Genomic DNA, 24,556 nt, shown 5'->3' with positions numbered 1-24,556 from the left:
TCCTACCTACAATCAAGGACTCTACTGCGAGCGCGAAGAACAGTAACCAAAACCATTTTCAGATATTGCCTCAACCTTTTCCACTTTATTTTTCAGTCTCTATCTGCATGTGTGTATCACGCATGCATGTTAGCGTGAGCGGGTCGCGTATCCATAGGCGTTGACCGAATTAGAGTTCAAGCTTTTAATAAATTTCAACCTTTTTCCTTTAAACCTAAGAAAAACTGTTTGGTTAGTTTATTTGCCTTATAATTGGAAGTTAATGAATAAGGATTCACTAAGGGGGAGCTAAAAAAAAGTATTTAAAATTAAACCCTGTTACAGTAAAACTAGGTGAAGGCTGAGAGGGAACCCTCGGCCCCTTTCTCACCGGGTCGTAACAAACTGAACAAAATAACCCAAATAGATTAAGGATTTACCATGGTTTTTTGGTCAATTCTTTCCTATCTTTCCTGAAGATGTCAATCCCTTGCTGGAATATGACTATATGGATATCAGTCACTCTCTGAAATCTTGCTCAAAGTCATTTTTCACGTGTCAGAAAGATGCCACTCTGAAATTCCCCAAACTGGGGCCAGTTATGCTCTTCTGGCAGTGGAGCAGGACCCCAGGAAATTTGGGTTCTTATTACCATACAACAGCTGTTTTGACTCACGTTAAAATAGATAATCTTAGACATAGCATATAAATGATATTGTACAATGGAAGTTGTGCTCACACTAAACATGTGCCCCCAATTCCATACAAGTGAAAATTCCATGCTTTGAAGTTTAGCCAAAAACATTGATAACTTTTTGATTTAAATTTTCAAAATGCATTTAATTTAGATACAAGAAATAAATTAACTATGGCTTACTGAGCTTCAAAAACTATACATACCTGATCCAGAGTCAAACTTGGTTGTTGACCTATAAAATGAAAGATTTCTTTATTTGCAAAGATTGATGTTTTCAAAATGTGTACATTGTAGTTGTATGAGTTCTATAGCGGAAAGTAAATATATTTTCAATTTTATATTAACACCTATTCATTTTGGATCAAGCCCTTGCTTGTTAGCATTCTTGGTGGAATATGGAGTGGTGCAGGTTCCTTGCTATGATAGAACACATTCCAAATACTCAGTAGACAATTTGTTTGGAAGCTTTTCTTTAAATTCTCCTCTCCTTACCCTCATCCTAAGTGGTTTAGGCAGTGAGTATAGAGGGTATCATAATCTAACCCATCCTATCCTCATTCAATGACAACAAACATACACTTTCTAACAAGGGTCAACAGATAAGAATCAGGAGTGGAAATACTGCTTTCCTTTTATTAGCAAGGAGTCAGTGCCCAATAAAGAGGGTACAGAGAGAATTTACAAGGATGTTGCCAGGAATGGAGATTTTTAGTTAGGAGGAAAGATTGGATAAGCTGGGGTTCTTTGCTTTGGAACAGTGGAGGCTGTGGGGACATTTAATTGAGGAGTATAAAATTATGAGGGGCCTAGAAAAAGTGGACAGGAAGGGGAGGTTAGCAGAGAGATCAATACCAGGGGGCATAGATTTAAAGTAATTGGTAGAAGGATTAGGGGGAAGTTGAGGAGTCATTCTTTCACCCAGAGGATGGTGGGGTTCTGTAACTCACTGCTTCAAAGGGTGGTGGAGGCAGAAATTCTCATCACATTTTAAAAAACACTTGGATATGCACTTGAGCTGCCGTAAAGTCCAGGGCTACAAATCAAGAGCTGGAAGGTGGGATTAGGCTGGATAACACTTTTTCAACCGACACAATGGACCAAATGGCCTCCTCCTTTGCTGTAAATATTTCTACAGGCAGAATTTTGAGCTGCCCTTGGAAGTGGGCACAGAGGCGGGGGAGGGCAAACAAAATGACAGGGGGTGCTGTTCCCACCCCAGGCCAATAGAGGCCCTTAAGTGGCCACTTAAGGGCCTCTTCCCACTTTCACCTCGATTTTGTAGTGGCCACCGCTCCTCGTGGTTCTGTCAGTACTGCAGAGCTGCTGGCCCTCCGATCAACCGGAAATTTTTGGAGGCAGAAGCTCGGGGATGGCAGTCCTGATGGTGGGCAGTTAATTGGCATCTCGCATTGGTTCTCCCCCACCTTATGGCCTGCTGCGAGGACCCCCGTCGCCGGAATAAAATTCAGCCTTATGTTTCTAATTGTGCTGCATCTATTTCCATCTCAGCTTAGATCAGCTAATTCAGATGGGGAATTGAACCCGTGATTTTCTTGTCTTTGTGACTTAGTACCGCATAAACCAAGAGATGCCTTTTGCAGCTAGACCACCAGTGGTAGCTTAATGTTGTAAGTATGAGAAGATCTGCAAAGATTTCCATGCCATAATGGCATGTTGAACCATGGATTAGTTAAAAGGCATGGAAAAGAAATAAAGGTCAGGATTTTCCCCACAGGCTTGGGGATCCCATCATCATGGTCAAATGGGAGTCAGAAGCCCACACTGTGTGGGGAACAGTCACTGGGCTGTGATTTTCCCTCAATTGGCCAATTAGCAGTCAGAGAGCAGGCTCACTGTCCAACTCAAAATTGGAGGGCCTATAGGAGGCCCTGAAACACTGAATGAGCAGAAGCTGACCTTTCCAAGTAAGTGAGAGGGCACCCTCTCTCCAACTTTTTTTGAAACTCTACTTTTAAAAATAGCCTCAGCAGCTGGGCTACCATTGTGGAGTGGGGGTGGGGGAGCCTTCCACAGGGCGACCTGTAGTCGCAGTTGAAGCCAGACAGGCAGGGGGGCCCTCTAAGCCTACCTGGAGCCCTGGCCCCCCAAGGTCTGCCACCAGGTGGCCACCTCCGGCAATAGGCCTTAAGAGGCCTTTAAGTGGCTCAATTGTCTACCTGCTGCTTGTAAGTGGGTAGCTCTTCCACCACCCCCGCCCCCCAATCCTATCTCCGGGATAACAGCCGGGGGCGGTATGGAGCTTAGGAACCAGCATGCCAGCCAGCAGCATGAAATTCCATGTCTTCCACCTAAAAATTCAGCCCAACGTCTTGTGTGAAGTGAAAATGCTGGCCTCAGCTAGGACTTTAGCTTATCAGTTGACAAAGTGTGTAGCTGAGCCACACAAGCCAAATATTCCAGGTTTGTGTTAATGCTTAGCTGATCTCACCCTCAGTAGTAGTTAGGAGATACTACAGCTTCCAATAGTGCCTCAAGAGTGGAGAGAGAAAAATAAGCCAGGATTCCCATTCTTGATTCATTTCCAAATGAATCCCTACTGGAAAGCTACTTGTGGAGATGTCAGATGAAAATTATGAGTGACTCAGTCATGACGCCACTGCAAGTCAAATAGCCAGTCAACACTACTGTCTGGAATCACATGTGAAAAATGTCTCAATTGAGGTACCAGAGGGTGTTTTAAGCCCGTGGAACTGTATCCCAGCAAAAGTTAACATGACAATATCTTAAAGAGAAAGGGGGAAGAAGGAAAATGACAAGAAAAAACACTTAAAAAGAGAAGCTTAGATGATTTGAATAACCTATATTACCACCACCGGATTGCTCTCAAAATCTTGGTCAAAAGTTTCAAAGCGTGACTGGCTGTTACGAAAAAAAGCAAATTCAAGGCTGTTCGATGCAAGTATTTTCTTTATATTCTAATCTTGTTTAAACTTGATTTAGTTATTACCTTCACTCATTCACTATACAATTGTTTTATATTTGTTATCTGCACTCCTGGAAGATCTAATAATTTTAATCAATTTATTTGTTGTTGTTTTCATACATTAGTGAATTGCAGGTTAAATCATATTATAACCATGGACACTCTGAAAAATGGCTAATTAGTAAGTATACAAGAATTTTCTGAATCTTAAAACTGAGTAGCTCAAAGCCAGATGCAATTCCTTCTCGCTATTTGTTGCATAGTTATCTGACCAGGCAATTTATACATTTTAAAAGGAAAAAATTCTGTCCTTGTGGGAACATCATGTTTCAGATATAAGTTAATACTAGCTGTAAATTCAGGGGCCTTTGAAGCTCTCCATTCAGCTGTGGGAAAACTGCTGTTGGGTAATTACACTCAAGATGCTGCTGATGTGCTGTCAAGCAGAATTAACCCTCAGACTAGGCCTATCCGTGCAAGCTGTTACAAGACAGCATTGTCTGTATGAAACTCTCGAACCAATTAGTGAGCATGCTCTGGTCAGATTTATATCACACATTAACGCTCAGTTGTATATCTGTCCACAGCTGCCACAGCAAGATACAAGAGTTGCTCAGCAGGAGTCCAGTTAGAGGATGTTACATGCATAAAGACCTTTCAATAAAATGTATTAAACTACCTGAGAATGAGGCATTAACCTTTTTCCCCCTCAGTAACAGGGAGAACTGGAGTGCATTTAAAGGTTATAATAGTACTTCAAGTAAATATTGAGCTATAACCAAGTTTTTCTTAAATGGAGCAAAAAGAATAACAGGATTAATTTCCAAAAGTCTGACTTTACCACAATTTTATTGCATCTCCACTTACGATGTGATAAAGTCGCCCGTTTCCTCAAGTGCTGTATTTTTAAGGGAATTGGAACAAATGTTTCACGGTCACAGGGTGCAACAAGCCATACAATTGCATATCTGCTGAAGCAAGATTTTCTGGTAGAGTATATATTCAAGTTGGAAGACAACACCAGGAAAATGCTGAAATAAAACCAAATTCTCAGGAGAGAACTCAAATATAGCATGCATGTTCTGAATCTGATTTTTTTTTAAATTTGCTAAATCACAATTCAGAATCAGACATCTAAACAATGTATATGCCAAATGGTGAGTGGAAGAGTTTTGGAATGCTACCAGAATTTCAGTCCCTTAATATTGAGGTAGAACTCTTTCTCACAAAATATGGATCTCCCCACCACCACCTCCCCCCACCCCAACGTGGTGACAGTCCACGTCCCAGTCTCCGAAAATCATTTCCTAAACCACTGCACTTCTCCACCTCCCTCTCTGCCATTTAAGGCTACTAAGCCCTGTCTCTTTGAACAAGCTTTTAGTCATCTATCCTAGTATTTTCTCCTTCAGCTTGGCATCCACTTTTTCTCCCTTTTACACCTCTGAAATGCATGGGATGTTTTCCTATGTTAAAAGCACTATATAAATACATTTAGTTGGTGTTGCAAAATCCTCCTTAAGGGAGCATATGGACCTAACTGGACCTCTTCCTAGTGCAAGCCTACAGGCCCTGAAAGGACATTCCCACCATCTTATAACTAAATATGTGTTCCATTGGATGCAAGGGGTGCTTAAATGAAGCAATCTGTGGGGTTTCCTGTGTGTAGGTGAGAGGGGCAAATGACTCTTAGAATTTGGAGTGCTTTTTAAATGGGGTGTAAATACAGCACATCAAGGTTACACCCTAAAATTCTGCCCCCTGGCACATGATGCATCTGCATTCTACCATCCCAGTTACTAGAATTTTAGCCCCTTACTGTTTACGGTATAATTCCTCTCATGGTCCTTTTCGCAAAATGCCGCACAGTTCTCTGTATTAAACTGCAGCTGCCACAAACTGTTTACTTCATTAACTTCTAAACTACATTCTCTTTCACAGTCTGCAATGCCTCCTATTTTGGCATTAAGAGCAAAGTTTTGACTCATGCCTAACTGATACCGTGGTATTAGATGAAAATCCTTTTTATATGCCATTATGTCCAAATCTTTCTATAAGTTGAAAGCAAAATAAATCCAAGCATAGGACTCTGGGGCACATCACTACCTGCATCCTATTAGCTTGAAAAGCACTCTTTTATCCCTATTTTCTTCTTTCTCTCTGGCATCCCTCTATACATGCATCAACATACCCTGTAATACTATGTTCCTTGGTTTCCTATGTAGCACTTTATCTAACATCTTCTGAAAATCCAAGTATTCAACAACTGCTTTATTTCCTTTATCTATATCCTCTGTAATTCACTCATAAAGGCAATGAAGCTTGTTAAACACAATCTTTACAAATTTATGCTGTTTGTTCCTGATCAGCCTTTTAAAAAAAATAAGTTTTCATTAATTTTAGTCCGTCTTACAAACTCTAGACGTTTATCAATGACATTAAGACCAACTAACTCAATTCCCATTTTGAAAAACTATGGTTACTGCTTTTTTTCAACTTCTCCCCATCTTTCAGCATTTTGATATGCATTCCATCTCAACCTGGTGACTTTTCTATGTTTAGTCCTATTAACATTTGAATACAGTTTTCTTTTGAATATGTATCTGCAGTAGTGGATCTACCACAGGTACTCCTAGTCTCTCGTTCATCTTCCTCTCTATAAAAATGCTCGAAGTCCCTCACTCTCAAGTCAAAAATGGCTACCTTCATCTCTAAGTGGGACCACAACCTTCTTTGACTACTATGGCTACTGGATGTAGATTTGCAATTATGACAAATATTCTGTAACAAATTTCAATCAATTATGGAAAAAAGTCCATTAATTTTTTGTCTTTGTGTAGCTATTTCTATCTAATCTCCTCCCTATTTGCGATATTTAGAACCTTGTCTTATCCCAAGTGACAGGATCTAAGATAGTGATTTGAGTTTGTTTTGACTTGTTCTTGGATAATCATAAGTGGTTGGTAAGGTTGGTAATGGAAAGAATAATAGATAATTACTGACTTTAAAACAGTCTACAAATACAAGCATTAAACATATACAATCTAACAGAAAAATGTGCTGTTCTCAACCAAATAAACATTACAGTATGCATTTTACACATTAAAAAAATGGAATGATAGTGGCATTAGTTATCCTAAAACCATGATGTGAGGAATGGAGAAATTGGAATATTCCAGCCTGAAGACCACTAAAATCTCCAGTTTGTTTGCCAACATTTGGAACACATAAAATAGCCACTATGATTGATCTAATGGTTAGGGGAATATCTTTGGAAGTTTGTTGTATCCAAATTTAATTGAGCGAGAGTGGTTTCCATATTGCAATATTAATAGTTAACCAAGAGTAAGTCGAGTAACATTTTGAAATTTTCATGATGTGAGCACAGATCAGTAATTTGACTATGGAGGTAACTGAGCCGGATTCATGGCCTGCATGATTTTTCTGTTACACAGACCCAGCTGGATCTGGATAGTATGAAGTATAATGATGGTTTGGAACAATGAATATCTGAGAATATTGAAAAGAAATCAGATAGGAATTTGAGATAGTACATGGGATCATCAAATGAGAAGGGTGGGCAATTTATAATTACTATTGAAATACCAAAACAAGATTACTGCCTTTTATCACCTTGACATAATATATAAATCGTTTTTTTTATTTTAGGTGGTAATACTGATTTTCTAACAATAATGGCCATCATAGTGCAGTGGTTCTCAAACATTTTCATCCGCGGACAACTTCGGCAGGGCAAAAGACCCTATGGACCACTTACCAGTCCTACCCCATTGTTTTGCTTGTCACCGCAAAAACTCAAAATTAATGGGAAGAATGGTGCTGCTTTTGATGAGATACCAATGAAATGATGTCTGGTTCGAAGACGGAGAGCTTCAGTCTCACGTCAGGCTCCACATTCAGTCTTGTTTTCAGCCCCACAAGTGTTGAAAATCCAATTGTATGTTGTAACAGCAACATAAATCTTGCTTATAAAACTACAATGTTATTGCTCGCATTTATGATGACTTGTGCCACACACGTGAAAGCTGGTCTGATTGTGTGACGTCACACAAGTGGCGGGGATGAGATTCTGGCTTGTTCTCTCATGTGGCCTCGGCCGTAGTCTTACATGTCAGTTACTTGCGTGTTGGACCAGCCCGTGGACCACACTTCGAGAACCACTGTCAAAGTGCATGTGCATGTCTATTGCTTGCTGTGAGATTAATAAATATACATACAGAAGGACAGTAAAACAAGAATTGCCATTTTTCTGAGTTTTGGTCAACAATTACTTGAAAACAACATATTAGTATATATCAGCCAAATTATACCATGCATAGGGTTAGAGTTTTATGACTAATATATTAGGATAAATGTAAGTTGTTAAAATTAAGCTTATTCAAAATTCTGCTGCCGACATCCTAACTCCCACCAAGTCCCATTCGCTCATGGGCTTGCTGATCTACATTGGCTTCCGGTCTGACAACGTGTCAACTTTAAAATTCTCAATCTTGTTTTCAAATCCTTCCAAGTCCTCACCCCTCTCTATCTCTATAATCTCTTCCAGCCCTACAACCCTCTCAAAGCTCTGCACTCCTCCAATTCTGGCCTATTTTGCATCCCCAATTTTAATTGCTCCATTGGCAGCAATGCCTTCAAATGCCTAGCCCTAAACTCTGGAATCACCTTCCCAAAATCTCTCCACCTCTCTCTTCCCACCTGTAAGATGCTCCTTCAAACCTATCTCTTTGACCAAGCTTTGGTCATTTGTCCTAATATCTCCTGATGAAGCTCAGTGTCAAATTTTGTTTGAAACAGTCCTGTGAAACACCTGGGGATGTTTTACTACATTAAAGGCTCTTTATAAAATGTATGTTGTCGCTGTTGATAGTTTTGAAAGAGTCTTCAAAATGTTTCACAAAACAGGACTCACTGAAATATTAATGTAATCTACACAACTACCACTTTTGCAGAAATCTCAGTCTTGAATGATACAACTTAAAAAAAAAAACTGGTGTAGGATACTTCATTAGGCTCGTCTGTCATCTCCTTGATTCATGTGCAATAACTTATCCTGTGCAGTGTTCTATGTGGTCTGAAAGTGTAAGGAACCTTGCAGAAGTAATCAGTTGTGATCCAGATCACACCCTCAGGGACTGGAGAAACTGGTTTTCTAATGTATAACAGGATGATTGACAATAAAAAAAAGTCTTGGCCCCTAAATGTAACAAGTAAATAAGAAAAGCAATGTACCAGCAAAGACAACGTATCCTATCAAGTCAGAAATATTCAACTCAAAAAGAAAAATGCACCCCATTGATTATTTCATTAATGGATTTGATCAGCAGAATTGCTAAATACTTGTAAAAAAAAAATACACTTACTGCAGCTAAAAGCTAATAGCCAAGAGGCAATCATACCATAAATGAAAAACTTCTAAAGTTTATTAAATCCAGATGACCTTCAATATCAACAAAGTTGCTGCAGAACCCTGAATGTTTAAAGGGGTAACAGTGGTAATCTGGACAGAGAGTTTTATTATCAATCCACAACATTCCTTTTCAACCACTCAATACATTTGATGAGTAGAAGGAGCTTTACTATGCTAAACACTGCATCCTGCCATCTGTTTTTATTTAGCTTTTAAAGTTTATGGTAATTTTGGGGTCTTGTAGTTATTCTTTTGCTTGCCCCTCCTCCAAGGCGCCTTGTTATGAACTTCAGTTGCATAAGGATTGTAGGCAGCAACTTGGAAACAGGATTGGAGTGTAATAACAAACCCCAATGGTTGCATCACATTTTTATATAATTGTTTAAATCATTCGGTGCATACTTGGCACAAGATTTTAATGACCAATCTGCACATTATTGACATGTCATTTTTATACTCACGTAAAAAGGGGAGTCCCACAAACAACACAATTGTAGGTCCCTTTATCTTTGTGTAATGTGTACTCTCCTGTAAAAGCACTGTAAGAGAAAATGTTGCTTTACAATTTACATGATTCAATGCATTATTTTTTGTGCAATAAAGCAACTAACTATATATGTTTCAATGACAAAGCTGTATATTATTCCTTCACCCTCTTCCCCACACCCCCCCCCCCCGCCCCCCGCCCCCCCCCCCCCCACCCCCACAACTAGTTTCCGTTTTTGCAAACAGGATTTTAAAGGATGACTGATGATCTCTGGGCATTTGTACATGCTGAATCATTCTGTTAGTTTGGTACATAACAGAATGTGATTTGGCTCAGAGCTCAGGAATAGAGGTTAAGGTCTGCTGCCAACGCACTTCTGGAGTTTCTAAGCCGATGACTCACATTCAGTAAATTCAAACAGTATATTGTGACAGGAAGAAAGTGAACCTATTAACTGGGACCCCATGTGTGGTAAAGAGCATTTTGCAGGGCATGAATGGAAACACGCCGTTACATCATTAATAAATTTGGATTAGAGGTACTTGAATACCTCTTGAGGGTCCAATGTATAAACTAGATAAAACAGTTAGCCTTGGCATGTCAACTCGGCACTATAATCAGCTGAGACACTCAACGTTTTCACTAAATACAGCCTTGGAAGGGGCGAGAATTTGTTTTTAAAAAAACAGCACTGAGGGCTAGGTTCCAAGGACTACAGACATGTGAGGGTAGTTATTGAACATTTTTGACATTCCAACTGCAAATGAGCCAATAAATACTTTCTCCACATGTGCTTCAAAAATGGGCTTAATTACACCACCTTCTTTTGGCAGCCAAATGTCTGAACACACAATGACCAACTTCAAACTGCACATTGGCAGTGGTCTATTTCCCTCAGTGTTTAGCTTACTCTAGTATCTGGAGAGAAACTTCCAAAGAAATAATCTGCCCTCAGACTACTACTTTGTTGCCTCATGTACTGTCGTAAAGTGAAACAACGAAAGCAAAAAATCCCACAAGGTTTTGTTATTAATCACATCAGCAAAGGCAATACACTTAGTTACTCCATCTAAATGACTTATTGCAATGAAGTGAGAGGTTAAAAATTATAGAAGGTGTTTTAAATATAGTAGAAGAGCCATGGAATAGGTTTGCGCACAAACTCAGCAGCAACTGTGAACTGCTGCGTCAAAACTGATGAGCGAGAGGCTCATGCAAAATTTGTCCTCCTGCATCATCAGGATGCAAAAGGCATACTAGGGAGGACAATCATGCACCAAGAGGCAGCTTGCTGGTCACATATAAGATGAAGATCAGCCAGTTAAGGATGAGTCAACTGTTGGGTTTGGGGGGGGGGGGGGAGGAGAAAGAGAAGATTGTGAGAGGGTGAGCAATGGTTGCCAGAGATCCACTATTTTAACGTCGAGCCAAAAGAAGCACTCCTGCTTCTTCTAGCTCCACATACCTTTTTGGTGACAGCCTCCAGCATTCCTTGAGTAAATTGATGCAGCCTGCATGGCATGTGCTGAAATCAGGTGCAATCAAATACTTGAAAGGGGCCTGAACCATGCTTTAGGCCCTGGATTTGTATAAGCGAGCACCCTGGACGACTACCCGAACTGATATGGCATGTGGCACTAACTTGGTGTGGACTGAAAGTGCACACACCGCACGCCCTATTAGTCCCTTTAACATCCATTTATCACCTGAAACACAGACGCTGTACGATTCAATTTCTAAGATATGCCTCACTCACTCCATCCAGCCGTACCTCTCTGTGCCCTTTTCCTGAGTCACCTGGTACTGCTGGGCTGTCAAACGCTTCCTCAATTCCTGCTTTGGGATGACCACCTTGCAGCTCTTTTTATCCCTACATGAACCTGGAAAGAGAGATGAGATGAGAGAAGCTGCTCTTTAGGTTAAAACCTGAATAATTACTTTGGCTGACAGCCACAGCACAGCTTCTGCACTCATTTGCCAATCGCCAAACTAGTCGCTGATGCAATGCTGAATTCAGCTGATTGCTTCTTTAATTACGAGTTAAGAATGCTGCAAAAGTGCCAGGTGATTCCAGTGGAGCAGTGACAATGTATTGCAGCCAAAAGCCTTTATTGTGTGTACATGATGATGCTTAATATTATACAGATAGTGGAAAACTATCAATTTCACGCTGAAATTAACGTGTGGAGTTCACTCAGGTTGAAAGCTGGCTATTTTAACCTTCTTGTTATGAAATCATTGTGCATAAGTGTCCCTTGGTCCCTGAAGATACTGGTACAAAATAATGAGTTCAAAGTGTAATGGCGAGGTGGAATGAAATGGATATAATGGTACCATTTCAGCCTTCACAATTCCTATGGGAATTAAGACAGAAATGAGTTACCAATGTCATGACATCATCTGTCAGCATCTTGCCAGTTCTCCCTCCGAGCGAATTTGAAAAAAACTTCACAAAATTGGACTTTTCTGAGCAAGCAGGCCCAAGAGAGCTTCCCAGTGGATTGTAACATTAATGGATAAATGTAAATTATCCAGCTTGGAGAATAAAACAGCAGTATCTACATTTAAGAAAACAGCAAGGCACCTCTTCAGTGATAAGATGCTTCTTGTTTCAACTATTTTTCCACTCACAAAAAAGTGACTTTAACTAATGTTGCTCAAATATATTCCCAATGTTGTAAACTCAATAGCTCAGGCAAATTACATTTGTACTTACAAGTCAATGAGCAAATGATACCCTACACAGAACAATGCCAATTACAGGAATGACAAATACTTTGCCAATAATTTAAAATACTTTTACTGAAAAATAAGCATATCAAAATGCAAACATACAAAACATGTAAAAATTGGGGATATTTTGATTTGCATGTGATGGCAATATCCAAAAGTTTGCATTAACCAGAAGCAGTTCACTCGATATAAATTGTATTGTACACAGATTTGAGTTACTTGAATTAAACTTTTAAAATTAAGACTCTGCTGGCAATTTAACAGCAAATGTTGTGAGCTGGATTTGTATTTCATAATTCAATAAGAATAATGCTAATAAATAAAAAGAGTGCCCATGGGCTTTTGTTAACTTTAGTGGTTCAAGTGCCAAATGGATAAATTCATTCTGTAAGAATTAATTGCAATTTATTATTTTAACAAAAGTAAGCAGCAGAATATAAGAAAAAAATAGATGCTTCAAAATGTGAGCCTTTCTAAATTACAACACCTTGCAGGAGTTCACTGTTTTGCTTTAACTGTACCCCAAATGCATTTGCTCAATATTTTTGTATCTCAATTATCAGCTACAACTTGCTTTTACCTAACAATCTAATTTTTTTTTTCAGTAGTTTGTAATCGGTTTTGGATTTCCCTTAACTATACTCCTCTCCAACTTCTCCCCTTCTCATAATCAATTAGTCCAGTAGGGAAACGTCATAGCGTCATCTCTGAAACAATCACACTCCATGCAAAAGTAGCAACACGATCCTCTTCCATTTTGTGTGACATCAACATGTCAAGCCCTTGCAAAATCAAATGCCATCCAATTACATCTGTCACAGCTAGGAATGAAGCATGAATATTACCTAACAAATTTCATATATATCGTGCCTCTAATCTAGAACAATGTCCCAAGGAACTCCACAAAGGCTTATGGAAAATGGATGAGTCAAAGAAGATTGATTTGTCATTCCTCATTTTTTCAAGTCATCCCCAGTCAAAAATTCTTTTAACACACATTATCTTACAAAATATCAAATTTATTCATTTTAGCTGTGGCTTATGTTAATTTGGGAATATTACAGACTTTGGCCAATGGTGCTTTTGAGCTGGCTGCCAAGGACTAACACGAACAAAAAAGGTTGGCTTTCTTCCGAGTGTGCAATTTTTGTAGAGGAGTATGCAATCTCTGAATAATGGAGGGTTTAACCAACATCTAGAGCTCATCCTGTGGTAAATTACATGTGTAGTCCATTGTTCAATCACTCAGTGTAAAAAGCATGTTGGAACACAAATGTGCTGTGCTACTAGGCCACTCTGGCATACAGAATGGTATACGAACAGATTGAAAAGAGTAGTTTAGTCATGAACAAAGAACAAACAACAGTACAGCACAGGAACAGGCCATTCGGCCCTCCAAGCCTGCACCGATCTTGATGCCTACCTAAACTAAAACCTTCTGCACTTCCGGGGATGGTATCCCTCTATTCCCATCCTATTCATGTATTTGTCAAGATGCCTCTTAAATGTCATTATCGTACCTGCTTCCACCACCTCCCCCGGCAGCAAGTTCCAGGCACTCACCACCCTCTGTGTAAAGAACTTGCCTCGCACATCCCCTCTAAACTTTGCCCCTCTCACCATAAACCTATGTCCCCTAGTAACTGACTCTTCCACCCTGGGAAAAAGCTTCTGACTATCCACTCTGTCCATGCCGCTCATAACTTTGTAAACCTCTATCATGTCACCCCTCCACCTCCGTCGTTCCAGTGAAAACAATCCGAGTTTATCCAACCTCTCCTCATAGCTAATGCCCTCCAGACCAGGCAACATCCTGGTAAACTTCTTCTGTACCCTCTCCAAAGTCTCCACGTCCTTCTGGTAGTGTGGCGACCAGAATTGCACGCAATATTCTAAGTGTGGCCTAACTAAAGTTCTGTACAGCTGCAGCATGACTTGCCAATTTTTATACTCTATGCCCTGATCAATGAAGGCAAGCATGCCATATGCCTTCTTGACTACCTTATCCACCTGCGTTGCCACTTTCAGCGACCTGTGGACCTGTACGCCCAGATCTCTCTGCCTGTCAATAGTCCCAAGGGTTCTGCCATTTACTGTATACTTCCCACCTGCATTAGATCTTCCAACATTCATTACCTCACATTTGTCCGGATTAAACTCCATCTGCCATTTCTCCACCCAAGTCTCCAACCAATCTGTATCTTCTGACAATCCTCATCACTATCCGCAACTCCACCAACCTTTGTGTTGTCCGCAAACTTACTAATCAGACCAGCTACATTTTCCTCCAAATCATTTATATGAGTCTATTCCAATTTCACTGACTAGCACTGAAACTAAAAGCCACTGGACAGGTTTTTCATTCAGACATCTTCTCCCTATTTTTTTCTGATCGTTGCACTCCTGAAGGCAATAACTCTGGCTGTTACTTGTATTCCACCAGCCTTTCAAAGCCTCTTCTGATTGGCCATGTATCATGACAATAGTGTTGTCAGGATATTTATCTGTGGGTGTGCATTACAGTTGTGTCTAATTCTGTTCTCATCCAACCCATATACACTTTCCAATTGGGTCACCGGATAGCAGGCAGTAGGCGAAACCGTGGTTGAATTCTGCTCTGCCTGGCCCAAGCAGATCATGTCAACTGCAGCACTCAGTAAGTTTAATGGAAAACAAAAAGGATTAATCAAATACCACAGCATTAATCAATACAAGTACTCATATCCAGGGATGGAAAACTTTTTACTACTGTTAAGAAAACATAATTTAGAACATCAACATTTACCAACTTCAGCTACCTTTGGAAGTACAATCCCAGCATTATCAAATTCTAATTCAAAACAGTCAGCCCTAATCTTGTAATTTAAATGCAATTAACAGCATTATTCCTATAATACACTTAATTAATTTTTAATGCTTTATTACATAAAGCACATGTTGTATAAACAGACCACTCGAGGAAAACTGTGGAATACACGAATGATTCAGTAAAAGTGTCCTTTAAAAACTCACTTGTGCCTCGACATTTCTAAGTTGTTAGATCTTCCTTTTTTGTGGAACAAACATTGCATTCTGCTATCCTTAATTTAAATTGATGTAAATCAGAATGCATTTAATCAATATAAAATAACATGGATTTGCTCAGATTATCATTTGTTTTAAAAGCAAATTAATAAAGATAATAAAAGTAGAAATTTAAAAACACAAAAGGACAATGGGCTGGATTTTACGTTAGGCAAACAGGAATTCGCCACCGACCTAAAAGTTGATGGCGATCCTGCTTCTGCCTAGCCTGGGGATCCGACCCGCATTTTACGGGGTCCCCGGGCTTTAACTGTCCTGAGACGGGACTTGCACCCGCCTGAGGGAGGAGGTCCCAACTCAGTGAGCTGCCGGCCAATCAGCGGGACGACAGCTCTTAGTCCCAGTAGCGCCACCAAGAGCGGTAGCCACTGCTGGGACTGCAGCCCAGCCGACCGAGGAGGATACCATGGAGCCGGGATCCGAGGTAGGTTTTTAATGCCTCGCCGAGGGAGTCGGGAACGCCCCGGCGAGGCAAGAGTGGTCATTTGGGGAGTGGGGGGGGGGCGTCTTGGGTCCCGGGGGTGGGTTGGGAGGTGGGGCAGCCCTCAATCGGGCACCCTGTGCCCTACTGCCATGGCACTCCCCCTGTGCATGGAAAGTCCGGCAGCAATTGCTGGGCTGCCTTTCAAGTTCCCAACACGTCCACTTGCCACGGGTAAAATACCCGTGGAGGTGGGCGAGGGCCCTTAAGTGGCCATTTTAGTGCCTTGATCGGCCTCGGGCGGGTGGGCCGTTTTTCTCTTCCACCCAACCACCGTAAAGTTGGCCATAGGCGGGAGCAGGCGGGGGGGAAGGCCTCCCGCTCAATTTTACGCCACCCCCATGCCACCATCCGACCTGCTGGGGTGGTGTAAAATTCAGCCCAATGAATTAATTTAGAAAAAAGAATTTGTTTAGTCAATTCCCCATTTTCTCCTTTCCAGCTTTTCTCTCAATGTTTTCCAGAGCTCTCAGCTACTAGAAGGTGTAGGAAAGACCCTCAAACTCTTTAGCCAACTGTACTGCCTTCCCTATGGGAGAGCTGCTGGTTTACATGGTGGCATCACGCCTCCCCTCCCCCCCCCATTACAGATATATAGCTGAGAACAATTGTTGAGCAAAGTAGGAATAATTAATCCTGCATCTCATCACTATATAGCACCACACACTGGTGTTAAAACACATCACCTCTAAAATTAACATATTTTATATAGGTTAGGATTTCAACAATGTGAAGGGAAGGATGTTTATACTTCAATGAATGCCATTAATGTTACCTGGTAGCATGCTTGTTAGTTTTCAAAGCTGTGAGAAAACATTTGGAAAATATTCGTATTGATTTAGGGACTGCAGTCAAACCCAACATTTAATTTTCCAAGTGCGTTGAGTAGAGAATTTTCTTTAAAACCAACATTCATCAATTTGACTTAAGAGCCAGGTATGTGCTGCTTAATCAAGGAACTGTAATAATTTTCCAACACTTGATCCATTCTTGCTAATATTTCAGAAAGTTTAGAAAAATTATTGGAATACATTAGGTAGTAAATTTGTTTCTACAAGGATGAAGCACATTATGATGCACTTTTAAAATTCAACGAGACTAAATCCTAACTGTAATAGGAATCATCAGACTTTACCAAGGGTTTTGATATTAAAAAGTTGCATTAATGTATTCTTTTTGAATTTATTTAAAATTATAAAATCAACTTTATTGTGTGGAAATGTAATGAGCCTATGCTGCTGGCTGGAACCTCACCTGTCAACAGCACAGATCAGAAATTTATGCATGCATTATCCATGGTTTATTCACCACTAAAATTAATCATTGAATTGTGGCCAGGACATAGAAAATGTGTCATTTGGGCTGTTGCTGGGCGAGGCTTCTGCTGGCAGCGCAGATTGTAAAATCACCCACAAGGTGCAATCTTGATCAAATACTCCATTACCCTTTTTAACTTTTGTTGATGTCATGCTTCAGTATTTCTGCATTTTCTGACGACAATAAAATTGATCTAATAGACATCTCAGTTCAAAACAAATACAAAATAATGAAGGCACACAGAGCTAATAATTTGTCTGAGCCAATTTCCAATCCAGACCAGTCACTACAGATGCAGCTGTGCCCCAACCAAGAGGCCCGGACAAAAAAGAAAAATCCATGGAAGTTGTCCTGAGACTTTATGAACATATTCAGGGTGAGCTGTCGGTGCACTTCATGACTCCACAGACAGCTTGTCCGATGCAAGACACCAATGTTGGACCTACTGCTTCACTGGCAGGAGCCTCAAACTAAGTCCCGGAGGAGGGGTTGGAATGGGCCACAGGGCGGGGTGGGTGTAATCGGTAAATGTTGGACTTGGGAAAGCACCCCTGGCTCCACAGAAAGGTTTTTTTGGAAAAAACATTCAAATCTGAAACTTGCCTTTGGTTGCTGACTGTGAGCCTTGAAGAATTTTTATGAAGGCCAATTATGATGCCTTCCCATCCCTGACTAATATCAATAAAGGTACCTGTCAACAGGCATTAGGCCCCTAATTAACCAAGACAGTTGGAAAAAAATGGGCGCCAAATGAATTTAGAAGTGGGACCCCCAAAAAACGGGCACAATGCCTATCAATTTCTATTCTCGCTAATGTGTTGGGAGGTTCAGATCATCTGTAATATTATCAATATTGAAATCTCAGTTTGAAACTTCTTTTCCTCACTAATTTTCTCACCTCCCCTCCTGACAGCATTAAAATCTTTGCTGAGGCATGTCCCATGGAGGCTAGGCATCCCCAGGAATGTTGTGTAAAGTGGTCATTATTCTCCCTAAAAATCTAGCTCTTCGACTACACCTTTGGTCACCTCCCCAATTTCTTGCACTGTTCATTTCTCTCTTTCCCCACACCTCCTGTAAAACATCTTGGGACATTAAAAGTGATGTGTAAGTGCAGGCTGTTACACAACTGCAAAATATCTGCTTGGCACATTGGTAGCATTCTTTCTGGAGAATAAAACATCTGTAGGCTGATGTCACACTTGAATGCAAAATATATAGACTGAGACTTCAGTGTAATACTGAGGGAGTACTGGACTGTTGGAGGTTCCATCTTATGGATGAGGCTCTGTTTGTCTGATCAAGTGGACATAGAAGATCCAATGGGACTATTTGAATAGTAGAGAGGTTCTCCAGTGCCCTTGCCAATTGTCATCCTAGGCCCCCACCTGCCAAGGATGAGGCACATTAATTTTGTCATGAACATTGATTTTTAGCTGTTGCTGGAGCGAGGAAATAATTTGTTAAACAGATCAACCCTGGCTGGAAAAAAACATTTACATACTAACAGACATCGAAGGTGAGGAAGTGCTTTCCAGGGCCTGCTAAGGCAGATACAATCCACAAGAACCAGTATTGATTAGGCCAGCTGGTCACATGACTAACTGGCTGTTCCAGGGTTTTCTTTTGAACTTGCCACAGTGAATTTGAACTCAGAAAGATTGTTTGATCCTGGACTAAGAAGGTCTCTCCTGTCTGCTCCCATCTCTTTCTCACAAGCCTCTGAATCCACTGAAGACACATGAACCACAGGAGAAAAAAGTCTCCTACACCGAACGACATTTAAGAATACTGGGCCCCAATGAAAAGCAAGATCGACCTACAATCAAGGACTTTACAGTGAGCTTGAAAAACTGTAAAATCTCTTCAGATATTGCCTCAAACTTTTCCACTTTATTTTTCTTCTGCTCTTTTCTGTCTCTATTTGCATGTGTGTATGCATGCTAGCGTGGGCGCATCATGTATCCATAGGCATCAACTGAATTACAGTTTAAGTTCAAGTTTAATCAAATTCAACTTTTCTTCTTTAAACCTAATAAAACCTGTTTGTGCTGGTTTCTTTGCCTTATCATTGGAAAGCGGTGAACAAGGATTCACCAAGGGGGAGCTAAAACACGGTGTTTTAAAAATTAAACCCTGTTACAGTAAGACCAGGTGAAGGCTGAGAGGGACCGCTTGACACCTTCCTCACCAGGTCATAACACCAATCTTGTTGTGTGCAATTCACTGCTTGTGAAGTGCTTTAGAATGTCTTGAGAATGTGAAAGCCTCTACATAAATTAAAATTCTTTAATTCAAATCCTTATCATGCTTTTTTTTGCAAGCTATTAACAGAGATATGAAAACAAATGCAGTGTTTAACATTTTGCACCAGTCAAGTAATTTGCACAGAATTGTTTGAGCCAGATGGTTTTATAGGTTCAGAATTTTGTTTTAATTTTTAAAATACAGCCAAAGTACAGAAAAAAATTTATTGACTTGACTCACATTACTTATAACTCAGGAAAGTCTGGTAAAGAGCGAGACCTTGGAGAGGGGTCAGAGAAGGGCCACAAGATTTAAACTGGGAATCAAAGACTTTAGCTACCCAGAAAGGCTGAGAGTTTATCTGCATATGTTCCAAAAGTGTAGACTCAAGGCAATTTACTTGAGATCCATAGAATAGTGAAGGACTAGATTGTGTTGACAAGGACCAATTATTTCAACTTAGTTAGGTTAGGTTTGGTGGTTCTCTTTTCCCCATAGGATAGTGTACCCGTGGAAAACAGTCCTCAGTTTGTACGGTGAATGCTGATACATTGGATTCCTTAAAAAGAGAGAGCTGGACTGGTTTTTGGCTGGGTCAGAGGTCACCTCATTGAGAGGTAGGTAACTTGTAATGTAAGTCAGGGCCAATATGATCTCCTGGAGTAGTTTTGATCGCCTAAAGGGGTCAGAGAGGAACTTTGCAGAACGTTTTCCCCTCGTTAACCTTGGTTTCTAAATCTGGATATTTGCCTCTCTCTGGAGGTTACATGGCTTCCTGGGTAGCAATTATAGATATCAAGATACTTAAGGTATTACAGGTGTATGGGCCAGGCTAGATGGATGAGTTACTCTTTGCCTGTCTGTCATTTTCCTAAGTTCACGAGGTAAAATGAATTGTGAAATATGCTACCTGTTGGTTTTACTACAGTGAAGAAACAAGTGAATATAATTATAATTCAGGATCATAATCAAATATCGTTCCTCTTTTCAAAAACAGGATACCAAAATTTGATTAATCCGATTGGCTTAGAAAATAATTGATAGACATAAAACATTAGTGCAAGTATTGCTAAAGATAATGTTTTTTGCAGAGTTGCAATGTTATTATCTTTTCAACAGTAGAACTGTACAACCTGGTTGGTGACATTACCAATGAGATAATTTGTTTTACAGCAGTGCTCCAACATTTTAAGGTGAACCAAAAGGGGCGGCACAGTGGCGCAGTGGTTAGCACCGCAGCCTCACAGCTCCAGGGACCCGGGTTCAATTCTGGGTACTGCCTGTGCGGAGTTTGCAAGTTCTCCCTGTGACCGTGTGGGTTTTCGCTGGGTGCTCCGGTTTCCTCCCACAGCCCAAGACTTGTAGGTGATAGGTAAATTGGCCATTGCAAATTGCCCCTAGTGTAGGTAGGTGGCGGGGAATATGGGATTACTGCAGGGTTAGTATAAATGGGTGGTTCTTGGTCGGCACAGACTCAGTGGGCTGAAGGGCCTGTTTCAGTGCTGTATCTCTAAATAAAAATTTTTTTTTAAAAAAGCTTGCTGGTGACAGAGACCAGTTTTTTTCAATGTGGATCTCAAATGGATCGGGTGGAACTAGGAGACAAAATGAAGCAGGCTTGCTTTTAAAAGAAAAAAATAGCATCAATAAATTAGGATAACATAAATTTGAAGTAAAGTAATAGGAGAGAGAAAATGGAGAATAATGAGCAAAAAAGGTTGGATGAGTATAATTTTTGTATTTGTTTTCAATTTAAATTTTATGTACGTTTTAATAATATCATTGTTACAATAATAAAGCTAACATAAAGTTGATTTTTTAAAATAATGGCCATCTCAGACAGTCAGAAATTCCCAGGACTTGCCAGGATCTCAGGGCTAGTATGTGATTAGCACAGTTTATCATAGCATTGCAGGATTCCATAATTAATTAAATTAGGGTGACTTTTTTAAAAAGGCTTTTCCTTAGTATCGGATAACTGTAATCTACCATGTTTCATAAGGCAATACATTGAAAAGATAACACATCCACAAAAGTCTCAACTTTTATTGATGAGCATCAGACTGACTGGCTCATCAGCCCAATCACTCTGACACATTCTATCTAGCTGAATTTATTTTCCCCACATCAATCTGATATTTCATTGATTAAGTGATTACAGTATTGTAACAAACTATTTAATCCAGCATCAAAATCATTTTGCTTACTTACAATTTTGTACATTTGTAAAGTCAATCATTTTAATCCATCCTAGTTTATTATGGGAGATAGAATTTGAATGTAAACGTCTGACCAGATAATCTCAGAATTACTTTTATCTTTTACATAAATACATCAACATATTAACAGCCAATTGTTTTATCCCACAAGGTAATTTAATGAAGATGATTTCCTGAATAGATCAGTGGGCACATGCATGATTTACTGTGGTACTAAACCGTATTGATCAATGCAATCTCAGATTTGATTCCTGGACTGCGCTCCATTAGTTTACCTCAGCAAGACTGCAGAGGGTGTTGCAATTGGTCTCAACATCCATGAGCAAAAGAGTGAAAAAAAAATGCCAGGATTCCTGCTCCTGTAGCAATGGCCAGCTGGAAGTACATATATATTGTTGATCGGAATCCAGCTCAGTTTTGTTGACCAGTACAGTCAAATAGCCTGCCAACATTTACAGTTAATGCTCACATGACGATCATCACTTTGGTGAGATATGGGAGGGCCAACCCTGCCCATGGAACCATTCCCAAGCTTGAAACCTTGCCTTCTGAAAAGGAAGGTAACCAGGAGAGAGAAAAAATAAATCAGAAAAAGTAAACTCAAGAGGAAATATGTTCAATTTTCCTGATCATTATTTTAGCAAAAGTTTAACATATGTAAAACTGTGTGACACAGGCAGTTTGTACAAAATTAAGTCTCAAACACTTGCATAAAAAGGGAAAGGTGTATAAAAATAAAATGGTGGCAAATAATACTTTTGTTACTGAGAAATGTGTACTTATATAAAAAGGCCAATTGTGCACACAACCTACAAGGACCAGAGTTGCCCATCTGTATGTCATTTACTGCAAGAGAAGCAACTGCAGGTTTAAATTACATAGTATTAGATTGCAATTTCCTAACATTGAATGCTTTTCTACTTTTACCTTGAGTCATTACTACAAAGTATTCATAAAAACTGCTCCAAACAGAGATACTGGCAACTCATTTAAGGAATGTTGTTCCTTACTTTTTTAAAAAATCACATTGTTCAGTACTCGCTAAGCATTTAAGTCTTCATTGAGCAAAAAAAGCTTATTTTACCAAGTTTTATTTTTGTAGTTGAAACCATTAAAGCATCATTAGAAAATATGGGTTTTTAATTCACTCTAATTTTGCATAGTCAACTGCTTTTGATGGGAATATGTGAAATATAATTATTTTCCCATGAACTGTGTGGTAGAACTTCATTCTAATGACAGGCTTTGAAAGAGCACTGCTGTATTCCTTTGATGGCTTCAGTCTTATTTGGAAGGGATAAAGATTTCATTCCTGGTTTCTTTGTTAGTCTTACAAGAACCACTAAATCAGTATTCACACAATTTACCAGAATGTGCTTCATGTCATACCCCTACAAATTATTTAGTTTTGGTATATATATAAAACATCAGTTTCTAATTAGCAGAATTTCTTCCACATTTAGTGTTTTCAACTTTAAATATAAATATAATTTTCTCCTAGGTAAATGCTTTCTCAATTAACTGTACAAGAATGAATTAGATTGTCTAAAAGAATCCAATTAGCCTTAATAAGTTAAGTTTTTGTTAACTTCATTTACATTAAAACCTGCAGATAAGTAAGCCCTCTTTCCTTTTTAATATGGAACAATAATTCATAGTCAAAATATTCCATAATAAATAATATCAGTTTCTGGTATGGAACACAGAAGTTTTATTCTGCAAATTCACCAGTCTTAGAAAAATTGAACACTTATTTTTGGGGCAGGGGTGGGGGGGTGGAGAGGGAGGAGGGCAAAGAAAAAAACAGGCCATTTGGGTTATATAAAGAAAAACAGACCTTGCTATTTTAATAATGTTGCTACTTTAGTCACAGTGTAACATAAATGTTTGAAACTGTCTAGAGTTAAATCGGAATACAACTTTCTAAACAGCTTTGACCTAACTAAAGTCATTTAGTTGTAGGTTCACATACAGATAAAGATGATTTTTGTGTGATGTTCAAGTATTTTTACATATTTTCATAAATAAGAAGCAGATTACCTTGTCAATCACCTAAAGCCCATTTCCTCTCTATTCATTCCTACAGTACTGGGTCAATAACAAGGTTAACCAAGGTTTCCCCCCTTAATTAGTAAAATACTGACAAAGTTTGGTTTTATTTGAGTACTGAAGTTTTGTTGTCTGAGCACAGGAACAATTATGTTAAACAGCTTTCAAAGCATTACTAGAAATGATAACATTTTATAAGAAATGAAGAACACAAAAGGCCAACTAAACTGTTCCGGTTTTAAGAAAATTCTACCCTCCTGAACTCATCTTTTTGTTGGACGCAAGGTGCAAAGGGAATGCAGAGGGAAAAGATTTCCTTAATGAGTATATAGGGCAAGATAAAAACTTATATTCAATTTTGTTTTCCTTCAGTTATTAAAAACAAAAGTTATTTCTTAGTAGTGAGCTTGGCACTGACCATTCAAAATTATATATTTATTTGAAAGATATACTGTTGTACACGTTTAACACAATAAAGTGAGTAAACACCTGCAATTATCGGAGGTACCTATAGAATAGTTTTGCATTATATCTTCAGCTCTGAACCCAGCACAACTTTGCAGATGGTACTTTAAATAATCTTATAGGACTTCCTCAACTGTGCCAAATCCTATTTACAATATAGGTCATAAAAATTTCAAAAACATCAATTAATCCATTGAAACTATCTTGAAATTTTCAAGGCAGCACATTTCAATAAACATTTGTATAAAACAGCTTCAAAGCTGGGTACAGTTTGAAGAGGAAACATAGGATCATTTGCTACTTGCAAAGAACCATTAAGGCAGCAATAGCTTTCTTCAACAAAATGCATCTGCAGAACGAGATGGAATTTTTCACAACGGACTACCACTGTGAGGGACCGTTTGCAATCAAAAGTGGAAAAAC

At 39.4% G+C, this 24,556-nt stretch overlaps 1 protein-coding gene across 1 annotated transcript in view; it reads right to left on the bottom strand.

Moving 5' to 3' along the window:
• Positions 1-24,556, bottom strand: part of msrb3 (methionine sulfoxide reductase B3) — a 111,417-nt gene that overhangs the window by 58,856 nt on the left and 28,005 nt on the right. The window contains exons 3-5 of the mRNA XM_068051217.1: positions 11,295-11,418; positions 9,513-9,590; positions 880-908 (exon numbers count right to left, since the gene is read on the bottom strand). Of these exons, the coding sequence (XP_067907318.1) occupies positions 880-908; positions 9,513-9,590; positions 11,295-11,418 (231 nt within the window). The remainder of the gene's footprint in view (positions 1-879; positions 909-9,512; positions 9,591-11,294; positions 11,419-24,556) is intronic.

This window comes from Heterodontus francisci, chromosome 18 (assembly GCF_036365525.1).
Source record: "Heterodontus francisci isolate sHetFra1 chromosome 18, sHetFra1.hap1, whole genome shotgun sequence".
In the NCBI taxonomy this organism is placed as follows: domain Eukaryota; kingdom Metazoa; phylum Chordata; class Chondrichthyes; order Heterodontiformes; family Heterodontidae; genus Heterodontus; species Heterodontus francisci.
This window is presented reverse-complemented; position numbering and strand designations above follow the sequence as displayed.